This window comes from Hydra vulgaris, chromosome 12, assembly GCF_038396675.1.
Source record: "Hydra vulgaris chromosome 12, alternate assembly HydraT2T_AEP".
Taxonomy (NCBI): domain Eukaryota; kingdom Metazoa; phylum Cnidaria; class Hydrozoa; order Anthoathecata; family Hydridae; genus Hydra; species Hydra vulgaris.
Genome location: NC_088931.1, coordinates 3,552,501 through 3,577,500, shown reverse-complemented (window position 1 = coordinate 3,577,500; position 25,000 = coordinate 3,552,501). Strand labels below are relative to the sequence as shown.

Sequence of the window (25,000 nt, the reverse complement as noted above, 5' to 3'; positions counted from 1 at the left end):
CTCCAAGAAATGGTTGGTTGTTAAAAGATATATTTAAAATTTTTAATTTTATCAAAACTATAATTCAATGATCTTCAGAAAAAAAAAGATATAAAAGATAAAATAATAAAAATTGTTTTTATATTGCTATAGATCACCTTGTTATAGATCACCATATATATTACCTTATATTACCTTATATTATATAATATTGCCTTATATGATATTACCTTTCTAATCTGTTAGTAACCATGTTGTCTACATTTATACTTGTATCTGTTATTATTATTCTGTATAATATATAGTAATATATAATAATAATATTATTATTCTGTATAAATATATAAATAAATATGAACATATATTTACACATCTCCACGTCTATTTCTATTTTATTAATGGTTATTAGAAGTTTTCATAGTTCAATCAACTTTTTGATAAAAAGAAATGTTTTCATAGAAGAAGATGAAGGTGCTTAGCAAACTTCATATGAAAGTGTGACACATTAAATTATTTTCTAAAAACAGTAAATAAAAGTACCATATATAAATTCAGTCCTTGGAATTAGGCCCAGCATTCGACATTATCAATCTAAATGTGTTTGAGATTGGCAATTTTTTGCAATGACATCTTTTGTTGATGACATCATTAAAGATTTATTAAAAGTCTCTTATCTGAGATAAATTGCTTATCTCAGATAAGGTTATCTAAGATTGATCTCTATAAGTGAGATAAAATACAAGGTTTAGTAACACTATGTAACATAATTTTTGTTCCCGTCTTCTAAGTGTTATATTTCAATTGCTTATGTCTAAAGTATGTAAAAATTGGCATGTAAAAAATAGAACAATTTTTTTTTATTTTCGTCATTATGATCAGGTAAAAACAAAAATTGCACAAGGATTTGACACAGTCAGAAACCACTCAACAAGGTTCAGAAATGTTTAGATTTTTTAGATATACGAATGTACTGTGAGTCACTCTCTTGAAGTAGCCCCCCATTGTGTTTTCACTATACTGTCCTTGGTAACAACGTTTAAAGTCCAATATTTCTTGATTAAAGTGCTTGTCTTGCTCCTTGGAGTAAGTGCCCATGTTCTTCTTGAATTTTTCAAGATGCGAATCAAGAATACAGATTTACAGAGACATTCTGCATCCCATTTTGGCATAATTCTTTATGAGAGTCTGCACCAACTCCACATAGTTTTCAGCTTTGTGATTACCTAGAAAGCCCTGAACAATTGCAACAAAACTGCAACAAGTTGTTCAACCCGTCCTGTTCAACAGCTTTGCAAAATCCTCACATGCTATGATCTTTTTGATCTGTGGTCCGATATATATACCAGCCCTAACCTTAGCCTTAGATAGTTTTGGAAAAAGATCTTAGAGGTATTGAAATACTGCTGACTCCTTGTCAAGAACAGTGACAAATTGCTTAATGTGGCCTAACTTGATGTGCTGCTGTGGCATAAGCACTTTATGAGGTTCTATCAGCGGTACCCATTTCACATTGTTCTTTTAAACAGAAAACTTGGTTCGTTATGGCCAGTCCTTTGTGTAACAATGCCTTTTAGTGCCATTGCTGAATTATAATAATTTGGTACCATATAATGATAAATTGAGAAAGTATGGAACGATTTCAAAATGGAATGTATTTGCCTACAATACACGACTTATGACAAAACTATGTAAATTACAACTCCTTGAAATGAACTAGATCCAAAGCATTGAAATTTTATGAAAATAAATTAAAACACATCTAAACGAGAAGCAACTGTTCAGCTTACCTTTAAGTGTTTTCTTGCAATATTCTTGGGCAATATGCAATAATTGTAATATTGCAATATTGCCCAAGATTTGTCTTTGTCCCTGGCTGGCACACCGAAGTATGCCTTGTAGGCCTTGCACATTATATAACTTGCTTCCACAAATATTTTTTCGCTCTTATCTTTATGAATTGTCTGCACACATAGCAGAATGAATCAGCTGGATGCAAACAATCTTGATGCTGTATCAAATAAATAACTTCTTTTCAACTACGAATCTTTATCCTTTCAGTCTTCAATAACCCGAATTGGAATTTTGGTTCGAGATACCTGTGCATGATAGAAAAACACACTTTCAACCCAGGAAAAATTGTTACATAGTGTAAATCTAAGAATTACAGGTTTTAGTGTCAGCATAGAAATATTTATATGTGTGTATATATATATATATATATATATATATATATATATATATATATATATATATATATATATATATATATATATATATGTGTGTGTGTGTGTATATATATATATATATATATATATGAAAAAAAGAAGTTTTTATTTTCATTAACGTAACTTTTCCATCAAAAATGTTCAGCAAAAGAAAAAAGAAAAGATTTTATATAATGCCTAAAAAGGAAATCTTAAAAGAAAATTAGTAGAAAAACTTTTCATTATTATCTTGCAAGCGCAAGAATATTTGTTTAGACATATTCTTATAACAAACAATAACAAAAATAATTACCGAATTTAAACAAAAACAAAAAAACTATTTTATATTAGCGCCACTTTTAATCTTTTAGTTTTTTTTTTGTTTGTTTTGTTATAATGATTGATTTTATCAAAAAAATTAAAAAACATTATTACAAACTTTAAATAATATCTTTTAAAGAGTTTATTTTTTTATAGTTAAATAAAAAACTTCTTTTATGGATATAACTCCAACAAAAAAAAGCAACTCAAGTTTACTTTACTTTAACAGCGCTTCTTTTTGTGACAAACCAAGGATTATATTTCCACGTACCATTTATTAAAAAATATGTAACATTGCGCTTTCACTTGCCTTATGACAAAGTATTTGAATGTACGCTTTATAAACAATGTTATAACATATTAAAAAAGAATTTAAATAGCTTTTTTAATCAATATATTTTTTAAATTGTAAGGAAATTTCTTTTTTCACTTTTTTGATTTGCACAATCTGTTAATTATATAAAGCTGATGTAACCATTGCAAATATTGAAAAAAAAAAAAAAATTATCAGATTTAAATTCATTTATACAAATGTAGAGTAAAGAAAGAAACTAGTTTATGTTAAATGACAAAAAAAATGTAATAATAAATTTATTTATTTTTACATATTATACATATATACATATATATATATATATATATATATATATATATATATATATATATATATATATATATATATATATATATATATATATATATATATATATATATATATATATATGTATATATGTATATATATATATATATATGTATATATATATATATATGTAAATTATGTTAGTGTATTTTACAAATAGAGTGCTCAATGTTCTTAAAGAACAGAGCAATAATAAATTAGTAAAAAACACTCATCTAACTTTTATCTTCGACTTGAAGTTTCACCATTGCTGGATCATCAGGAAGAGTTACTAAATCTAAAAAAAAAGTCAATTTATAAAAAAAAATATTTTACAGGAAGTTATAAATTATAATAAAAATTTTTTTTTTTTTTTTAATTACTATATTTTTTTTTTATTTTTTTTTGTTAACGGGAAGTTACAGAAAGTAATTACTTTCTGTATATGTATATATATATATATGTATGATATATATATATGATATACGCATATGTATGATATATATACATATCATACATATGCGGAAAAATATAAGTTTTAATAGCAAAGAAAGCAAAACTAACAAAAATAGGAAATGTACTGTGTCAATAATTTTCAATTTTCAAACTATAAGTATGAAAAATATTTCACAGAATTTAGGGTTTATAAGCTTTGCAGTTATTGTTATATTTATACTTTTAGTGTTTTTTTTTTTAGGTGAACCACTTATAGCTGCAACTCAAGATTTTATAACTGGCGGTTACCTTATAACTCAAAAAGATATTTTTTTAAACAGATTTCAGTTTTGTCAGCTAACTTCCATGATACTTGCAGGGAAAGATGTCAACATAAAGATTGATATTCCACCTCCTGTTATTGTAAAAGTAACTTGTTTTACATTTTAATTATTTAAAAATGCTACTAATATTTAAAATATTTCATAATATTTTTTATCATAATTTATAATTTTTAAGATTTCTGACATTTTTCCAGGTTTTTAAATATATTGTTGTTTTTTAATATTCTTGAAACATAAAATGTATCTGTTAAAGACAAATCTGTAAAAGATAAAAAAGATCCATTATTAGCTGACCTTTAATAAAAATTTGAAATAACCCATTATAAAAATTGTTGGACCTGCAACAGCTGCTAATCTACAATTTCTGTGTTGCAGAAATCCAGTTAAACTCAAAAGAAATCCAGTTAAACTCAAAAAAGTGAATCTTCTATTGATTCACTTTTTTGAGTTTAACTGGATTTCTTACTATCTTAATGAATTCTGGCTTAATAATGGCTGTTAGCAGCCCTGTGTGCTTGATTTTTCATTTAAAATGGAAAATCAAGGAAGATGAAAGATTTATTAGAGTTTATTTAATCTGTCTTTTTAAAGAACATGAAAAAATTTCTTAAACCACAATGCTTTTTGTTGTTGTGTTTTTTATGCTTATTGAATTTATTTTCAACATTTATTATTACCATAACATTTATTGGGTTACAGCTTTATTCAAATTAGTTTCTTCATACTCTATCAATAATAACTTTTTTTTAACTATTTCTAGTGCAAAGATAAATTTTCTTATAAATATAAAATACCTATAAAAGTATAAGTTTAGTGATTAAGTGAGTTTAAAAACAAAGGCTAGTTCTTTAGAAACCATTTAAGTAAAATCAAGTTCAATCTATCATTACAGTGTCATATTTATTTTTTTATTGTAAATATAACTTTTGATTACTTTAATTTTTTAGTTGTATTTTTTAATTATATTGTATACTCCGATTCAAAACTTTATCTTTTTTAATTTTTTTATTTATTTTAAAAATAATATCTTCCTCTTAATTTTATAACTTCACAACAGCAACTTTAAAAATAATATCTTCCTCTTAATTTTATAACTTCACAACAGCAATTTCAACAATCCTTCTTTACCAATAAACAATTTCAATCTAGTACTACCTAGGATGTACTGTTATTTGATCTTGATACTTTTCTATAATTTTATATATTTCTATATATATTTTTTTACTCTTTTTTCCCCTTATATTTTTTCTTATATAAATTTATATTTTATTAAGCCTGTAGAATTATGGACTGGAAAGCAAGTTATAAGTGTAATGCTTCGGCCGAATAATTTGTCTTCTACTCTTGTTAATTTAAGAACTAAAGGAAAGAATTATTCAAAAGATGAAGAATTATGTGTTAATGATTCTTGTAAGTAAATTATTTGCTGTTAACATTACTAATTTCTAATTAAATTTTTTTTTTGCATTATCTAATTAAATTTTTTTTTTGTTAAATTAAGTTTTCTTAAAAAGATTTTTTATTATGAATGTTTTATGAACTGTTTTGTCCTTTTTTAAAAATAATATTTTTAATTTTATTATATGAAAATTATTATTTAAAAATAATAATTTTCATATAATATCAGCTGTGGCGCAGCGGTTAGCGCACTTGCTCAGATACTAGAGATTTGTGGTTAAACGCCACCTCTGGGCAAGTTTTATAACATTGATAAGGAAGGAGGCATGAACTTCCTTTCAAATGATCTTTCGCAGTGCCCTGTGATAATTCCATAAGAACTTCTTGAGGCACCTAAAATAAAATTAAAATTTTTTTTTTATCTACCACATTGACTGATGAGTTATGGGTAGGTAGATGGGTTTTGGTTAGGTAGATGGATTTTGGGTAAAACCTATTTAAAATATTTTTATTATTATTATTTTTGAAATAAATATTTTGATAAAGTAAATAAACTCTTATGTTAACTTTTACTGTATTATGCCTTTTTTTTTAATAAGTATATATATTTATTATTTAAATATTTTCTCTACCTATCTAAATTTATTTTTGACATCATCTACAGTTTTTATTGCATTATGAAGTTATAATTTTTAATGTTTTTATATATTACTAATAGGTTTACATTGTGCCTTTTAGATGTTGTTTTACACAACAGTGACTTGTTAGCTGGTACGTTAGATAAAAATATCATTGGATCGGGCTCAAAAGATACAATTTTTTATGTTTTATTACGTGATTTTGGTGAACAGGTAAAAGTTAAAGTCAAAAACATAAAAGTTAATAATTTTTAACAATAAAAATAAAAGTATTTTAAATATATTTTTATATAAATATATTTTTTAATTTTAATAATTTTTAACTTGCATATTTTGAAGTCAAAACTTTAAATATTTTTTTTACTTCAAATATTATGCTTTTTTTTTAAATAAAGGAAATTTTTAATTTTATCAGGCTGCTGCTGATGCTATGTGGAGGCTTGCACGAATTACACCATGGTTTCTAAGTATTTAAATATTTTTAAACAATATTTATACATTCATAGTACATTCCCTTATATCGTTAATAATTCTTATATTAATTTTATGTATTATATTCTTGTATTTTGACCCCCTCATAATCTCTTTTAAGTGTTTTTGCCCCAAAACAATCCTTAATATATTCCTTTTATATATCTATTATTTATATCCAAATAGTTCATTATTATTACTATTATTATATTATTATTATTATTAATAGTTACTATAATTCCAAATAGTTTTTTTCTGCCTAAATATGTAACTTAATAAACTATAATTTTTAATTAAAACAAAAAATTTGATAAATACTCAATTATTAAACAAAGAAGCAAAGAAATGATTGTTATAAATTAATAATATTAAAGTACAATGGGAATAAGTTCTAAGAAATTCAAATCTCATTTTTTAAAAATTATAACAACAAATTAACAATATTTTGAAGGTATAATAAAAAAGAGATTGTTAAGAGCATATTTTCAAAAATTAAATTTTTGAATTGCTTGTTTATGCGAGGAAGAACTTTATGGTAGTGTTCTACTGCACGTAAAAGAAATTCTTTCTGCTCATCATCTTTTGTAATAGATGTTGCATAGTCTTGAATTAGTTTAACAGCTCATTCTGCTGTATCCTTTACAGATTTCAGTGATTTGATATGCTTAAACATGTGTTTAAAATTTGTGTTGGCTTTCCAAAACCTTGGGATTTTGCCAATCAACCACTGTCCTCGTTTGAATATCTATATAAATTTAGAATTTTGGAAAATTCTATTGAGAAATTGTGGAAAGCCTATATCATGTTCAAAGTTTTCTTGTATATTTTTCAGAATTGTTTTAGCAATTTTAGTTTTATCACGATCACATACCTTATCAGAAAATAATGAAAGAGGGGACATTTCTTTGATTAAATACCAAAGATGCTGATTAAATGTTTCCAGGGCAGCAACAGCAACATCATTGTCAATTTTTTTATAAATAAGCATTTCTTTGTAGAATTCCAAGTCATTAAATGGGGCATTTTTCTAAAAGTAGTATCTGAAGTTAATGAAAGTTTAGGCCATACCTTATTTTTAAATTGTCTGACTTGTAATTTATTTATAAACTTTGGCATATATATAATTCTGACATATATAAAATTCGCCGAATGGTCACACACGAGCAGTGAACGCCTGAGGGAAGAAATGAAGTACATTAGAATAAAGGAGAATTATTTTTAAAAAAAGCATATTTTGACAGTTGTCAAGACAAAAATAAAGATTAATAGAGGAATATTTAAAATAAGACAGACAATGCACCTAATCATTACTAACAATAATAATAAAAATAAATTGTTATATAAATACTAATATGAACTAAGATAAACAAAAAATATATCACCAAACATAAAATAAATAAAATGAAAAATACATTAAAAAATAAAAAGTATGCAAACAATAATGAAAGGCCTCAGAATGGAAAAAAAACATTAATGCCAATGTGTAAACATAATTTGTGTAGTGATTAAGTAATAAACATCTCCTCAGAGTCACGTCTATTATTACTGGCGTTTCGATGAGGATCAGCACTTATAACTAGTTTATCCCGTCAGACAAACGTCATTGCCACTTATGCTTTACCCCGCGACTTTTTTTTATATATGTCAGAATTATATATATGCCAAAGTTTATAAATAATTATCTTTTAATATTTTTCAAGATTTCCGGTTAATTAAACCAGACAAAAAAATTTTTACTTCTGCTTGTTTGGTCTTTAATTTTTGATTTTTATTTTTCTAAAAGTAGTATCTGAAGTTAATGAAAGTTTAGGCCATACCTTATTTTTAAAGTGTCTGACTTGTAATTTAGAGATCTACATTCTCCAAAAACTAGCAACAGAAGACAACAGAAGTAAACAAAAGACAAAACTCTTTCAAAAATATGTAGTCGGCAGGCGCCCTAAAGTAACTTTTTATTAAAGTGTTCTTCAATTAACTTTGCAGAACCATTTATCCAACCTGAATTTGATAGAGATGTATCAAATCACAATCGTTTTTCTAGTTTCCATGCCTTTACAGTATCTATGGTAGCTGTTGCCTGACTTCGCCCCATTGTATCAGGAATTCTGGATACACACAACAAATTCACTTGGTTTTCCTGTTGCTACAATAGCCAAGATACCACTTTACCATCAACCTTGGATACCAGCTTTGAATCCCAGTGAATGGAAGAGTACATGGGTGAAATAAATTTTTTTTTAATATCATCTGAAACTTGCTGTCAAATTTTATTACCTGATCTGTTCGCTGTGCTTTTTGAGATGCTTCAACTACAGCTAAAATGATTCCAAGACTTTTCTCTGTTAAATAGATTCAAGCTATCAGTCATTAAGGAGACTTTAGGGTTTTCTAATATCTTGATTTTTTTTTTCTGTCTAGCAATAGTACTTTCTTATTTTTTATCATGAATTTTGTCTTCATTATCAAATGCTGCCAATACACGGAACGTTTTTATTTTTATATTTTACTTTCTAGATTTCTCATTTTCAATAGGCTTGATTTTATGTTTCTCTTTTTCCTCCTTTCTTTTCACTTTCATAGCATCTTTCTCTTGTCTAATGGGCCCAAAAATTGCTTTTTTAAGTGATGCTAATCTGAGAGAAAATCTATATCTGAGATCTGACTATTGATACTACGCGAGGTATCTTTTCTTATTAAATTTTCTGTATTTGATGCTGCAATATCAAACAGTTTATTAGTAAAACTTAGAAGTTGAGCTGCATAACATTTTTTTTTTTGCATTTTTAATCAACTCTTCTCTAAGATAAATCAGATGCAGTATCATTAATATTCATCATAAAAAATTTTCTTATCTCAAACATTGCAAATAATATTATTTAATAATTTTTTTTAATAATTATTTAATAATATTGTTTAATAATTTTTGAGAATTATTTAATTGAAACAAATTATATTTACTAATATTATCTATGATACATAGTTTAGAATTATAATAGTGATCAATATTGATACAAACCGTATTTAATTGCAATAATGCATTTATATATTTAGCCTAAAATCACAGTTCAAAAGAAAATAATTTTGAAAAAGTGGGTGGCAGAGGGGATAAAAATAAGGGGGGGCAAACTTCATAATTTTTCAGAAATCTTCTTATTTTCACTTTTAACAGACAAAACTAAAGGAAACTTTTTTTTTTTGGGGACACCCTAATATATATATATATATATATATATATATATATATATATATATATATATATATATATATATATATATATATATATAAATATATATATATACATATAAAGCGGAAGTAACTAGTTCTTATGCGCAGTGATAAGTCAAGGTTTGTGTTTTAAAGTGTTGCGAGGTTGTATAAATAAAGCAAATAAGAATGAGATTTTTAGCAAGTAAGTATTTAGGAGTATAAAATATAATCTAATTTAAACATTTCCTAGATTACATGTTTCTGTGTATCTAAGTTACTTGATATTTATGTGTATCTAAGTTATGATATTTATGTGTATCCAAGTTACATGATATTTCTGTGTATCTAAGTTACATAATATTTTTGTGTATCAAATCTATAAACAAGTTATTAAAAGCAATTCTAATTTTATACATGACTTACAGATTACTTAACAGATTTAATAAAACTTATTTTGATTTCATTTAAATTTTATGTTTTATTATTATTTTTTTCTTTATTCACATTAGTGAACTTTGGTTTTTCCATTGGTATTGGTGATGTAACACCAGGTCAAAGCTTAATTACCGCCAAAGAAACTTTATTGAAAGCTGGGTATTTAATTTTTTTTTCAGTATAAGTATAAAATGTGATTTATTACAATGACCAATTAAATCAACTGATAGTAAATTGCTGATGAGCAAATTATTTGGTAGTAGATGCAGCAGTAGACTAGTGATATAACTTTTGACTCACAATCAAGAGGTTAAAGATTCAGATAAATTGTACACCTTTGAAAGTACCATGCTAAACCTGTTTTTCAATACGACAACATTGTTCAATGGAGTTTTTTTTTTGAAGTTTTGGGCTAAAAATAGTTTAAAAAAATTTTTTTAATAAAAAATGGGTAGTTTTAGTTGACTGTAAGCTCCACCTCATGACTTTTAGGAAAGTTAACTTAATTAAAAAAAAAACTTTATCAATTGAAAATATTTTTAAGAGAAATTTACTTGATGTGGAATGAGAGTTTTGAGTGACTTAATATAGATGGTAGTTTTAAGTGACTTGGCGTGGATGAGAGTATCGAGTGACTTTATTTTGATGGGAGTTTTAAGTGAACTGATGTGGATGTTAGTTTTAAGTGGGTGGATGTGGATGGGAGTTATAATTAAATTGATATTGATGGAAATTTTAAGTGACTTGATGTATAGTTTTTAGCAAATTAAATGTAAAAATTCAGAAACTTGATGTGAAAAATGCTTTGGTTACACAAAAAATCAAAGTTAATGAATCTTCATATGTATTTAAGCAAAATACAAATAGAGATTCAAGTTTTACTTTGTAAAATAAATAGATAGAACTTCATACCAGATCTAGAGATTTTGTGGGGGATTTTATAAAAACCAGATGAAGTTGAAACATGTATTGTTTATGTTTTTAACAAAAATCTATAGAAATATATATATATATATATATATATATATATATATATATATATATATATATATACATTATTTCATTGTTACAGTTATAACAAATGTGACAAGTTTATTGAGGAATACAATAATGGTATGCTACAGACTCAACCAGGCTGCTCACCTGAAGAGACACTTGAGGTTAAGAAGATGTTTTTTTGCTTAATTTTTTATTTTTTTCTCGATTCAATATTTTATTTTTATTTTTATGAGTTATAAGGTAAGTAGAAATAGTTTTTAGGCATTTTTAAAAAACTAATTAATTGCTTTTTGGAATATGTTTTTATAAAATTATATTTATTATTATAAATATATATTATATAAATAGAGAAAAAACACTTATCAAGTTGTATCAAGTTGGGAGTTGATAGAAAGCAAAGAGAGCTAAATAGCAAAAACAGAAGACTTGACTGACAGTAGACAGAAGACTTGACTCACAGTTAAAAGAAGACTTGACTGACAGTAGACAGAAGACTTAAAAAACTGTAAACTGTTAGGAAAACATGAAATGAATTCCAAAGCATTGATGTTCAAAGAAAAAGAATAGACAAACAAAAGATTGTTGGACAAACAAAAGATTGTTGGACATACAAAAGATTGTTGGACAAACAAAAGATTGTTGGACAAACAAAAGATTGTTGGACAAAGAAGAGGAACAGTTAAAGAATGCAACTTGGATGATTGAGAAATCAGGAAATTAAGTTTTGTTAAACAAGTGATAACAGCTTCCTTGAGCACTGATTGTAGTAGTTTTTAAAGAAAAGTGTTAAATACTTAAGATAGTAATAAAGAGACAACTGGAATACATACATACATACATACATACATACATACATACATACATACATACATACATACATACATACATACATACATACATACATACATACATACATACATACATACATACATACATACATACATACATACATACATACATACATAAATACATACATACATACATACATACATATATACATACATACATACATACATACATACATACATACATACATACATACATACATACATACATACATACATACATACATACATACATACATACATACATACATACATACATGCACACATGAAACCTATAACAAAAATCTTAACTAAATTAAATTATAATACTACTTAATTTAAAATATAACAATATTCAATAATCCATTTGAAATGCAGTAATAAATTTTATAACAAACTGTGGTTCATACAACATTCCAGTTGTCTGAACCACAGTTTGTGGTTCAGACAACAGTTATCAATGAGGATATAATTTTAGTAACTGAAGCATGAGTTTGAGAATTGAGATATGATTTTAGTAAATGAAGCATGAATTGATGTCAAATAATATGTGTATATATAAAATGTAAAACAGAATGTGTGTGTGTGTGTGTGTATACACACACACATTTGTAGTAGTTTGAAAAATAATGTATTGAATTAATTAAATATTTTAACTAATTTTTTATTTTAAAAAATCACATTAAAATATTTACATAATGAACTCATTTTGTTTCTTTAAATTATCAATTAAATTTTAGGCAATCATTTTACGTGAGTTATCAGTAATAAGAGAACATTGTGGTAAAGCTTGTCTTCAAGAACTTCATCGAAGTAACAGTCCTCTTATTATGGCTTTATCTGGTTCTAAAGGTAAATTTTTAGAAAAGTTACTTTTACTGTAGATTTTAGATTTATATCTAATTATTTTTTTTAAATTAGGTTCTTTTATAAATATCTCTCAAATGATTGCTTGTGTTGGCCAACAAGCTATCTCTGGACATCGCACACCTGATGGATTTGAAGGAAGGTCATTGCCTCATTTTAAAAAGCATTGTAGGAAATGTTTTTCATAATAGTTATAAGTAATATTTTGATGGTGACTGCAAAGGAAAATAATTAATTTGCTGTTGGTGATTATCTTGTATCTATTTTTTTAGCAAAGATTCCTGCTGCAAAAGGTTTTGTTGGGAATAGCTTCTTCTCTGGTATGACTCCAACAGAATTTTTTTTCCATACTATGGCTGGTCGAGAAGGGTTAGTGGATACAGCTGTTAAAACTGCTGAAACAGGTTATATGCAACGTAGACTTGTTAAGGTACTTTTTTTAACAACCTATTTTTTTACTTTTTTTTTACTTATTAGTTTCTTATTTAGATTTAAATTAAAAAAAAAAAAAGTTTATTGTGACTTTTTAAAAATAAAAATAAAGAATTGTTCATTTATTGTGACTTTTTTTTAAACAAAAATAAAAAATTGTGCATTTAATGTGACTTTTTTAACAAATTTAGTGAATTATCAAGTAATTGTAGGTTTATAGATTTTAATAACTTGTCAAGTAATTGTAGGTTTTGTGCAACTCCTAAAAATTATTATAGTACAGAATGCTATATTTAATGAAGAAATTATAAAAATAATTTATTTGAATGCTAAAAGCTTGGTATTGACAATTTTTTTTTTTTTTCCACAACTCTTTATTTGCGGTCTTGAACAAATTTCTTTTTTACTAAATATTTTTTATTTTGGTTTTTTGAAATATTTTTGTGTATCTAGGAAAGTTTTTAAAATTATTTAATCATTTCTTTTAATTGTATTAATAAAGTCATCCTCAAAGGCCAACACTCTTCTTCATTTCCAGTAACTTCTGGGGTACCACAAGGTTCTATTCTTTGTCCTGTACTGTTTCTTATCTTTTTTAAAGATCTTCCTATCAACCAATTTTATATCTTAAGTGAATCTACACTCTAACAACACGACTATATACTCCTGTCTAGACAAAATGTCAAAACTTTTTAGAATAGGCAACCGATCTTGAATCTAATTTCTCTTCTGTAACAGGGTATGCAGTGACTTGTAAATTTTAAACTAAATCTTGCTATAACTTTTGTCTTAACTTTTTCTGTGCTGCTTCTGTACTCCTTTTTTATCAGATTTATTCTATCATCACGCTTTTTACAACTATCTTGAGGTTGTCTTGGTTTTTTTTCATATGTTTTTGTTTTTGATGGTTCTTGGGCTGTTGTTTTTTGTCTTTGTTGAAAATTCTGTCTCCTTTATAAGTTTTTCAGTGCTTTCTTTTAACTCTTTTCTGTTTTAACTTTTCTGTTAATTCCGATCTCAATTATTTGTTGCATGCACTCTTGTTAGGAGTGAAGTAGTTGAGAGAGAAAAACAGAAATTTAAAGAATGTAAATACATTTTTTTTAAAGGAAGTCACAATATAAAAATTGAATGTAAAAGTTCTAAATTCAAATTGGGTATTACAAAAGACATCTTGATAACGTTTTTGTATGAGATAATATTATAGTTATGTAAATCGCACATATTCTAACAAGGGTGAACATTTAGAATCTAGCATAAACGAAAAAGAATTTTATCATTACAAATGGCCTTAAACAGCACTTATAGAAAAAAAGTTTCAATTTGCATACTTTTAATTGTCAGGAATCAAGTATTAAATATAATTGATTTTAAAGTAGAAAATTTTATTATCAAAAATGATTCTAAAAATTTCCAATCTTATATTTTAACCAGGTATGCAAATGCAATTTTTATTCTTTTTATACATTTTTCTATACAATTTATCTTAACTCTATCAAAATATCTTAACTCTCTACAGAGGATCATATATTTTTAACAAAGTTTCAAAAACATTACACTAATATCACAATTAGGGATCGTCCATAAAGTACGTACGCTTGGAGGGGAAGTCTGCAAATGGCGTATATGAGATGGGAGGGCAGTGGATCAATTATAAAAGAAAGGAGACACTAAATTTAAAAAAAATATCATAAAATGTTAGATAAGTAGGTTGAAAACATAGGTACTTTAAGGGAGGTGGAGGGTACTCAAAAAAGCGATTGCAAAATGCAGATAGGGGGGGGGGGGGGAGGAAGACAAAAAAAAAGCGTACATACTTTATGGATGATCCCTTAGCATAATTATATGATTTTTATATGATGCATTTAACCAAAATCATCATAAAGTCACAATGTTATATCAAATTAAATGGTACTAGGTATGGTGTATTTATTATTTTTATTTTAGTCATTGGAGGACTTATCACTACAGTATGACTATACTGTACGTTCTTCTATGAATGATGTAGTTCAATTTACTTATGGCGAAGATGGTTTAGATCCAGTATGTATGGAAGGCAAAGATAAACCTTTGGATATTGAGAGATTGTTCCATCATTTAAGGGTATTACTTTTTGTATGGGTAGCAGGGTAGAGTAAGTTAAGAAGTACTATAAATCTAATTAAAAATTAAAAGCCATAGTTAAGTATGTTGAATTTCTGATGGTTTTATTATAATAGTTATATCATTGTATCCACTTTTTTGCTTTTTCCCAAATGTTTTACCCAAAATATAGAATAAAAATAGAAAGTAGATATATTATACACTATAATAAAAAAGTATAATATAATAGAGTATAGAAGGTTAATAAATAAATAGTAGAGAATAGAGATGGATTTAAGAATAAAAAATTCATATTTTTTCTGGTACTTTACTATTATTTAGTGTACATATCCTTGTAATCATGAAAAGTCATTAAACGCAGAAGAAATAATAAAACTTTCTGAAAATGTTTATAATGAATCGATCAGTGTACAAAAATGTGGTTCATTGTTGATTCAAGATTTAAGGTGATTTTTTTTTTTCAAAGTTCTGTTTTTAATTGATATTTTTTATTTATATATTATTATGCTTCTGGGCAAGGGTGTTAAGAAGAGTGGGTGAGCAGAACTTTTAAAGTCCTTTAATGCTCTTTGCGAAAAGTATTTGTGATCATCTCAAATTTTGCAAAGAACTCAAGAATTGAAAGTGGCAAAACTTCATGTTCTCAAAAGAAGTACAAGTTAATCAGTTTGTAAGCACACAAAATCAATGTTTGTTAGCTACCAAGGACTGGTGTTTACCTTTTATCCTAAGATATATATATATATATATATATATATATATATATATATATATATATATATATATATATATATATATATATATATATATATATATGTATATATGAATACATATGTATTCATATATACATATATATATATATATACATATATATATATATATATAAATATATATATATATATAAATATATATATATATATATACATATATATATATATATATATACATATATATATATATACATATATATATATATATATATATATAAATATATATATATATATAAATATATATATATATATATATATACATATATATATATATATATATAAATATATATATATATAAATATATATATTTATATATATATATATATAAATTTATATATATATATATATTTATATATATATATATATATATATTTATATTATATATATATATATATATATATATATATATATATATTTATATATATATATATATGTATATATATATATATATATATATATATATATATATATATATATATATATATATATATATATATATATATATATATATATATATATATATGTATATATGAATACATATATATATATGCCAACCTAACTGCCGATTTATAAATTTAAATATATATATATATATATATATATATATATATATATACACTCATAGTGTGACACCAATGCCAATTGAGTTCTAAGTTTCATTACAAACCTCATGAATTTTCTTTGTTAGGTAGATACATAAGACATAGTTTGGATTCCAAAAGTACCCCATAAATTTTCTATTGGTTTTAGGGTTGGTAGCAGCCATTTGTGTATGTTTTTTTAGGAATTGTTTTACCACTATGATTGCATTTTATCATCTTTGTCTTATTGAAAATAAATTGATCCAGATGCGATTATTTAGTGGGTTGATGCGCAATTTTTGCCAGTTACTCATCATACACTTGCTCTGTCATGTAAAGTGAATGAATAAAACTCTATAAAGTAACTAAAAGCAAATGAATGATGATAGTGAATGAATGATGATAGTGAATGAATAGTATTATATGAAAGTAACATATATGTATAAAAAACTATATATATATATGAGAGTACTATAAAGTTACTAAAAGTGAATGAAAAATGACAAGGAATAGTAATAGAAGTGAATGAATAATGAAAAGTGAAAATTATACTATATAAGTCACTAAAATTGATTAAATAAATAATAAAGAATAGTTATATACTTCAAAGTATATCAGCAAATTTCTTGAAAATTTAATGTACTCTCATATCTACCACTTTCTTGATAATTCTAAGTGTCTCTACAGCCATCACTTAAAACACTCTATTTCCAATGCACTTATTAGCATTACTGAAATGATTTGTGGTGTGATTGGTAGTGGTTCTTTTGCTTGTGGCGTCTTTATTGATCTCCAAAAAGCATTTGATACTAATAATACCATTTGTAAAAAAAAGATTTTAACTAAATACCTTTTTATTACCAACATTCTTCTTCTCAATCGAAACCAAACTAAGAAATTTTTATTTGAGTGTATATTTATTTAATGATTTTAATTTTAAAATTAATTAATTTTATCTTTTATTATTATTGCTTTTTTTATATTACTGTATTTATAAAATTATTATTACTTCTATTTTTTACTATCTTTTTTAACTCTACTAATATTACTATTATCATTAATTTACCTCTGTTTTATAAATCTTAATAACATTATTTATAATGATAGTGATAGTGATTCAATTGTAGTAATAGTTTTATGAATATTGTCCTAATTTTTGCCAATGTTATGTTTATTTTAATAATTTCTGTCATAGTTATAAACTTTGCTATAATTATTTTGACCAGAGTTCTTATTATTAGATATAATTTTTAGTAAAGTTATCATGTTATAGTTACTATTTGTAATGTTTATTTATTCACAATGTTATTAATATTATTATTATTTTTATTATTATAATTATTATCATATTATTATTGCAATTATTAATATTATCTTTATTTATTAGTGCTTTATTTTTCTTTCTTTCTTTTTTTTTTCTCTATTTTATTTTAATTCTTTCTATGTTATATTTATAGTTTGATGTTATTTTTGTATTTTTTTTTTTTTAGGTGTCACTCCATTAACTAGTTTTTAACTATATGAGTGACACCTAACCTTATTTATGTGAGTTTGTAAAATATTATTGTAAATTTTCATATTTTATGGTTAAATAAAAATAAAAAGTAAAGTGCAACATAAAAAAAATAAAATTGCAAAAAAGATAAATTACTGCCAAATTATTTCAATCCCTTACAAACAATCATGGTTTTAGAAGTTTTAACTGTTGAGTTGTACCTTTTGCAAAATTCCCCAGACCTGGTTGCTCTTTGTAAGACTAATTTAAGTTTTATTTTAAATTTGGCTGTTAATTCTTTAGATCTTAGTGTTAATTGCTATTATCCTTTGATTTACAAAGTCTTTAATAATCATGCTTGGCCTGGCCATTTACTTACATATCAATTCACATATTTGTTGTGAAGTCAGGTTTAAATTCTCTCATTCACCTACAGTCTTTTTTTTTTTATCCTTCTCCTTCTTCCCAAGACATTTTTCTGTGACTCAAGCTTGTGCCAAGTTTCTTCTGATCTCTTTTTTCAAGTTATGCTATGCTTTTTAATAAAACTCACTACATCATTGCTCTTCTACATCAGATTCACCCATCAGATTCACCATTTCATCACACTTCTTACTACTACTTTAAAGCTGAATATTGCTCCTGCTTTATAATCTTCTGGATTCAAGCAGGCATGGATGCTTTCATTACTTTATGTTAGCTTCGATTCAAGCTTTAGCATGGTTACCATGGTTGCAGCTGCTATTTCTTATCATCTCTTTCATCTTTTTCACAAGAACAAATCTCTGAAGAACAAACATATTTTTATCAATTTAATAAATTGATGTTAAAATTATTGTTATATTTAATAAATTGATGTTAAAGGTATTTCTAATGCAAAGTTTTCTCCATAAGCTTGCTTTATAAGATGCATCTGAGAAAGTTTTTTAAGGTGTTTAATTATTTCCTTTTAATTGCATTAATTAAGGCGTTTTTGATGGACAATACTTTTTTCATTTCCAGTTACTTTTAGATATCACAAGGTTCCATCTTTGGTCCCATTTTCTTACTCATAATTCTATCCCCTATGATTTATAGAGGCAGGGGATATAATCATTTAACCGTGTATGGTATACTGTTATCATATTTCTTAGTGTAATTCTTTTAATGAGACAAGAGAATATTAGAAATTAATACATTAACATAAATATAAGATGACTGGAAAACCATACCCATTAATAAAATATCTAAATCAAGAAATAGTTCAAAAAAAGAAAAGGAAAAGTTTGTGACAAATTTTTATTCAAATGAAGTTGTTAAGACTTGGAAACAATGTGGTTATGATGATGCAATTATCATCATTGTCATAAATTGTATAAAGACTTTTAAGGTGGTTTGATTTGACAACATGCGCAACACTTTTCTTATTTTCTACAAAACATAATAATTTATGCAAAAATCTATAATTAATCTATAATTAGTTATCACACAAATATCAGTTTTTGTTTCCAAATACCACTGTTATTTAGAAATAATATTTTTAGATTTTCCCTGATTTTTCACTAAAATGTCGGTTATTTCCCCCTGATATTTCGATTGTTTAACAGAATTATTGCAAGTTTAGAATTCAAATTTCCCCATTAACCCCCATAAAGTTTATTTTTACCTCCTGAAGAAAATAGATAATCCACTCCTCTTGTCTAGAGAAAATATGGATAACATTGTGTTCTGCTTTATATAGAAAATCTATATAAAGCAGAAATCTGCTTTATAAGAGAAAGCTATTTTTTTAAAAACAAAATAAATAATTAAATACTTTGTACAATCACATAATATTTTAAAACACAACTGGAATTTGCAAAATGAATTTTGAAATAAATAAAATGAAAGAATGTTCATTTTAATCTGAATAAAAACTCAAAATAATAAAAACATTAAAAATATTTTAAATAACGAGCAAAAAAAAAACAAAAATAAGTATAAACAAGTCTGTTAAAACTAAAAGACACTAATAAAAACTCAATGAGTAGTGAGTTAAAATGGTAAAATGGTTGTAAATGTCTACTAAGCTTGAGCTTCTGCTCCATTGTCAAATTGTTGCATCTCTTTTTTTATGAATACTGCCGTGTCAAAAGAAGCTATTATTACTTGTTCCATCAATCAAAACTCAATCTCTTGAGACTTGTCATTCAGCTTTATTCAGGTACCATTACTATATTTGTTCCTATGGAAACCTATACAAACTCAATCTGCATGATAATTTTGATATCACTACAACTATTTGTTATCTCTACAACCATTTATTATTTTAAATGTAATTTTTTAAAATTACTTTATATTAAGTTTAAAAAAAGTTGTTTAAAAGGCCTTTTTTTATTTTATAAAAAAGCAGTACTTATATAAGTTACAGAGTTTTCAATTATTATTATTTTTTTAAATAACTATTTAAATATTTTTTAAACTCGTATAATTTTGACATTTAGAACAAATGATTAACTAATGGAATAATTTTGACATTTAGAACAAATGATTAACTAATTGAATAATTTTGACATTTAGAACAAATGATTAGAACAAATGATTAGAACTAATGGAATAAATGAAAATTAGTTAAAGATTTTATGAACACTGCATTGCAAAAATTAAAAGTGTTAGTTATTAAGTTTCATTTATGTTTCATTATGTTTGTTTGTTTTTGAATTTTATTTCTGTAATTGCAAAATAATTATACTTTTTAATATTTCAACATCTCAGAAAAAATAATAATGGTTAATCATTATACAAATAATGCGTAAGTGTATTGCTTAATTAAAGAAATTTTTTATCTTTTCAAGAACTATTTAGAAATAAAAGAATAATGGTTGTATGAAATTGTTTTTTCAATAGAATGTTTTTTTTCAAAAGAATAATGGTTGTATGAAATATGTTTTTTTGATACTTAAATGTATCATGCTGTATTTTGTTAGAAATAACACAGCTCTTATCACTTTAAGAATGATTTAGTTTTTAAAATATGACTTTTTATGATCATAAATTAGATATATATATATATATATATATATATATATATATATATATATATATATATATATATATATATATATATATATATATATGTATGTATGTTTATATATATATATATATATTAGGGTGATTCATATTTTATCAATTTTTGAAAATCAAGTTGATCGTACCTGGAATGGTTGACCACCACTATAAAAATAATTTTAGGCCCAAAAATTTTGATGACAGATGGTTTAGAGGTCCCCGCCAGTCCAATTTGTGTATAAAAACATATCAAACTTCAGAGGTCTGGCGGGAACCTTTAAAATTAACTCAAAAAGCCAACTTTTTTTCTATATGGTATATTTTGGACTAGTTATTAATAGTAGGGTAAGACCAAAAAGAAATATGGTTGTTTTTATTCTAAATGATCTGAAGAAAGTGTTGAAAAAAACGGGTTTTTACGTAAAATGACACATTACTACGTATAAGTGACTCTGGTTTATTCTTCATATTTAGGTTAAATTCTGAAAGTTAATATTAGAGCTAGGCATTATTAACCTTTATATAGAAGGAGGCACTTCACTGGCTCTCCTCTCCCCCCTCCTCCTTTAAAAATTATTTAAATTTCATTATAAATCATATTAAAACAAGGACAAGACTTAAAACAAGAGCATATCTTTTTGAAGAAGAGGATCTTAAAGAAAACCTACTAGAAATAATGTTTTAAACAAATACAGACATTATTCTCCACTTTCAGTTTAGAAGATCTGGTGACAAAATAACTCCAACAAAAAAGCTGATTGCTTGTACCATTGGACATCAAACAGCAACGTGTTCTGGTCGTGATAGCTGTCCTCAAAACTGCATTCTATTTGCAGTTAAGAAACCTTGGATAGACAGAGGATACAAGGATGCGATACTCACTGACCCTTTTATAAGGTAGGCAAAACAAAATTTAATTCATATTAAAAGGAAAGGTTGCTATAAAATACACTACAAAAGTTTAGTTAATATAATATAGCGTTTCACTGATCTGATCAACATCTGGGAGAATTTAAAGAGTTGTAAGTGTAAGAACTCAAAAGAAGCAGGAAAAGTTAGACGAGATTTCAAAAAGAAAGAAAAAAAGCTTTTCTGGATTGCTAAACCAAATATCCAAGATATTCTAAAGAAGACTAGCCTTAATAAGAACTTGTATTATGCAGATATGAAATTTTTGAGAAATCAATAGGCCAGTTGTAAAATGACCTCGGAGTAAAAAAGACAAAGTATATAATTAAAGAGTTAAGAAGAGAGAACAGAGAAGATTGAAACATGTACATTTAGTGAATAGTGCTGAAAAGTTCGCTTAGAAAAATGATCTAACCACAAAGCTTTAATTTTCTTCAGAAACCAGTGATATAAACACCAGCATAGACTTATATTGTTCATTTGATTTCATCCACCTACTTTAAAGTAATGACACACCACAGTGAGCCTAGGATTTTGCTAAAGGTATTGCCATGACTTTATTTTCCAAAAATATTTCCTCCAAAGATTTGCTGCACATGTGTACAGATTTGGTTGTTAGTTCAGGTGGAAATGTTGTCAACTTTTCACTGTCTCAATCAACTATTTGGCGAGTACAAAAGAAAACTATCCAGCAAAATGCTGCACAGCACAAGAGGGGGGTAAAAAAGCTGCTGAGAAAGCACTTTTCCCCATAATAGCTCACTTTGATAGAAAAATTATGAAAGATATCACTGATGGGAAGAAAGAAAAAAGAGACAGGTTTGCTGTTTTAAATGATATTGATGGAGAAATTAAGCTTCTTGGAATTCCAGCCATGAAACATGGAACTGGAGCTGCTCAGTGTGAAGCTTTGGATAATGTATTGACTATATGTAATACTGTGTATGTACAGTGTGTGAATATAAGACTGTGAAATAAGTGGTGATGTGAAGGGATTATGCTTTGACACAACTGCCTCAAATACTGGAAGGCATTCAGGAACAAATATAAGGTTCAGTCAAAGACAGGAGTCAATTTTATTAGAGCTTGCCTGCAGGAGGCATATATATGAGCTATATTTCAAACATTTCTGGGAGCAAGTTAACTTAAGCAAAACAGCAGCTCCAGAAAATTTAATGTTTAAATAGTTTCAGACAAACTAGAATAACACAAAAAAAACTATTGATCTTACAATTTGATAAGGTTTTATACCAATTCCATCAGCAATTCTTTCGTAAACCCAGATTGAGGAATCTAGTTTTGCAAGGATGTGCTGAACACTAACATATTTCCCAGAGGGTATTATTGGGAGTTATTGGAACTTACCCTGATGTATTTGTATTCTAAAATTGTTTTCAAAATTCAAGCTCCGGGTCGTATTTCTCATGCTAGGCTCATGTCAAGAGCCATTTAATATTTGAAGATTCAGATACTGAGTAAACTTATGATTTGACTGCTGCCCAAAAGAAAGAATTAAAGTCAATGGCAGAATTTATCTTGATTTTCTACTCTGTCTTGTTTCTGAGAACCCCATTGCCTTCAGCTGCACCATTCAAGGATGTAAAAGCCTATTGGCAAATGGTGCAATACAAAGAACTTGTGGTGAAACATGACTCTGGTTCCAAGAGAGTTCTAAATGGAATTGAAAGAACAATGATGTCAATGGCAAGACACACCTGGCTAGATGAAACCTTAGTTCCACTTACTCTCCTAGACCCTAATCTTCCTGATGTGGAGAGAGAAAACATCTCAAAAACATTACTCTCCAAACTAATCAATTTCAGCATTCAGAGAAGTCAAACTTGATAAAAGAGCTGAACTTTAAAAAAGAGCCACCAAGACTTGCTCCATTAATTGGAGAGAACTCTTGGTTCATCTTTATTTTACTTAATCTAACTAGAATGGGTGACAAACTTTGGTTAATCTGTTCTGCTTTTATGTGGTGCTATGTTGACCAGTTCTAAAAATTTTCCAATTTTGTAAGTAAACTTGAAGTAGTGAATGATAGTTCTGAAAGGGCTGTAAAACTTGTATCAGAGTTTGTGAACAATATTCACAATAAGGATGATTGTTAAGAACTTCTACTAGCTGTGCAGCAAAGATGAGATTAGGTCCGTGGGTCAGACTCCAAGGAACAGTTGCAGCTAGCCTATGAAGCAATAGGCAAGCAGACAAAAAAATAACATGATTTATATTTTTTATTTATGTATGGCATTATATTTACATATCATGATATCAATATTTATATTGCCAAGTTATGTAATTTTTTTTTATAGAAAATAAAGTGATTTCAAATAATATGATTTATAATGAAATTTCCATAACTTTTGGGGCTTCCCCCTTCAATGAAGGAGGTAGTCTTCAAACATTGGGTGACAGGAGGGGGTAGCCATTGACATTTTAAGTAAAGTTTAATAATACTTAGTTTTAATATTAATTTTCGGTTTTGGCCTAACTATAAAGAATAAACCAGCATCAGGTATACATAACAATGTGTCATTTTACGTAAAAAACCCAGGGGTTTTTTTACGCTTTCTTCCAATCATGTGGAATAAAAACCACCATATTTCTTTTTGGTCCTACCCTACTAATAGCTAGTTCAAAATATACCATGTACACTACCGTTCATAATTATTCAAATGACATTAACTATTTTAAAAAATATTTTTTATTTAACTCTTTTTTATGTTTATTTTTGCACTATTAGTTAATTTAAAAGTATTTTGATTAAAATGCTTTGATAAAAATCATAAGAATAATAAAAAATGATAAATTGGGCAAAACTACATAAAAAAGGGGCCATCAATGACTGTAAACGTGGACCAACATGTCGAAGTTTTAAATTTTTGGTTTCAAGATAAGATTGTTTGTCTTGAAAAAAAAATTGCTGAATGCATAATAAA

The 25,000-nt window shown here is 26.0% G+C and overlaps 1 protein-coding gene across 1 annotated transcript in view; it reads left to right on the top strand.

Moving 5' to 3' along the window:
- LOC100208405 (DNA-directed RNA polymerase III subunit RPC1) overlaps positions 1 to 25,000 on the top strand; it is a 122,025-nt gene that overhangs the window by 55,829 nt on the left and 41,196 nt on the right. Inside the window, exons 8-19 of the mRNA XM_065811256.1 lie at positions 1 to 12; positions 3,821 to 3,987; positions 5,177 to 5,312; positions 6,039 to 6,151; positions 6,354 to 6,405; positions 10,126 to 10,210; positions 11,124 to 11,211; positions 12,615 to 12,726; positions 12,796 to 12,909; positions 13,014 to 13,171; positions 15,121 to 15,276; positions 15,598 to 15,722. The exon at positions 1 to 12 is cut by the window's left edge and continues 160 nt beyond it. Coding sequence (XP_065667328.1) covers positions 1 to 12; positions 3,821 to 3,987; positions 5,177 to 5,312; positions 6,039 to 6,151; positions 6,354 to 6,405; positions 10,126 to 10,210; positions 11,124 to 11,211; positions 12,615 to 12,726; positions 12,796 to 12,909; positions 13,014 to 13,171; positions 15,121 to 15,276; positions 15,598 to 15,722 — 1,318 coding nt within the window. The remainder of the gene's footprint in view (positions 13 to 3,820; positions 3,988 to 5,176; positions 5,313 to 6,038; positions 6,152 to 6,353; positions 6,406 to 10,125; positions 10,211 to 11,123; positions 11,212 to 12,614; positions 12,727 to 12,795; positions 12,910 to 13,013; positions 13,172 to 15,120; positions 15,277 to 15,597; positions 15,723 to 25,000) is intronic.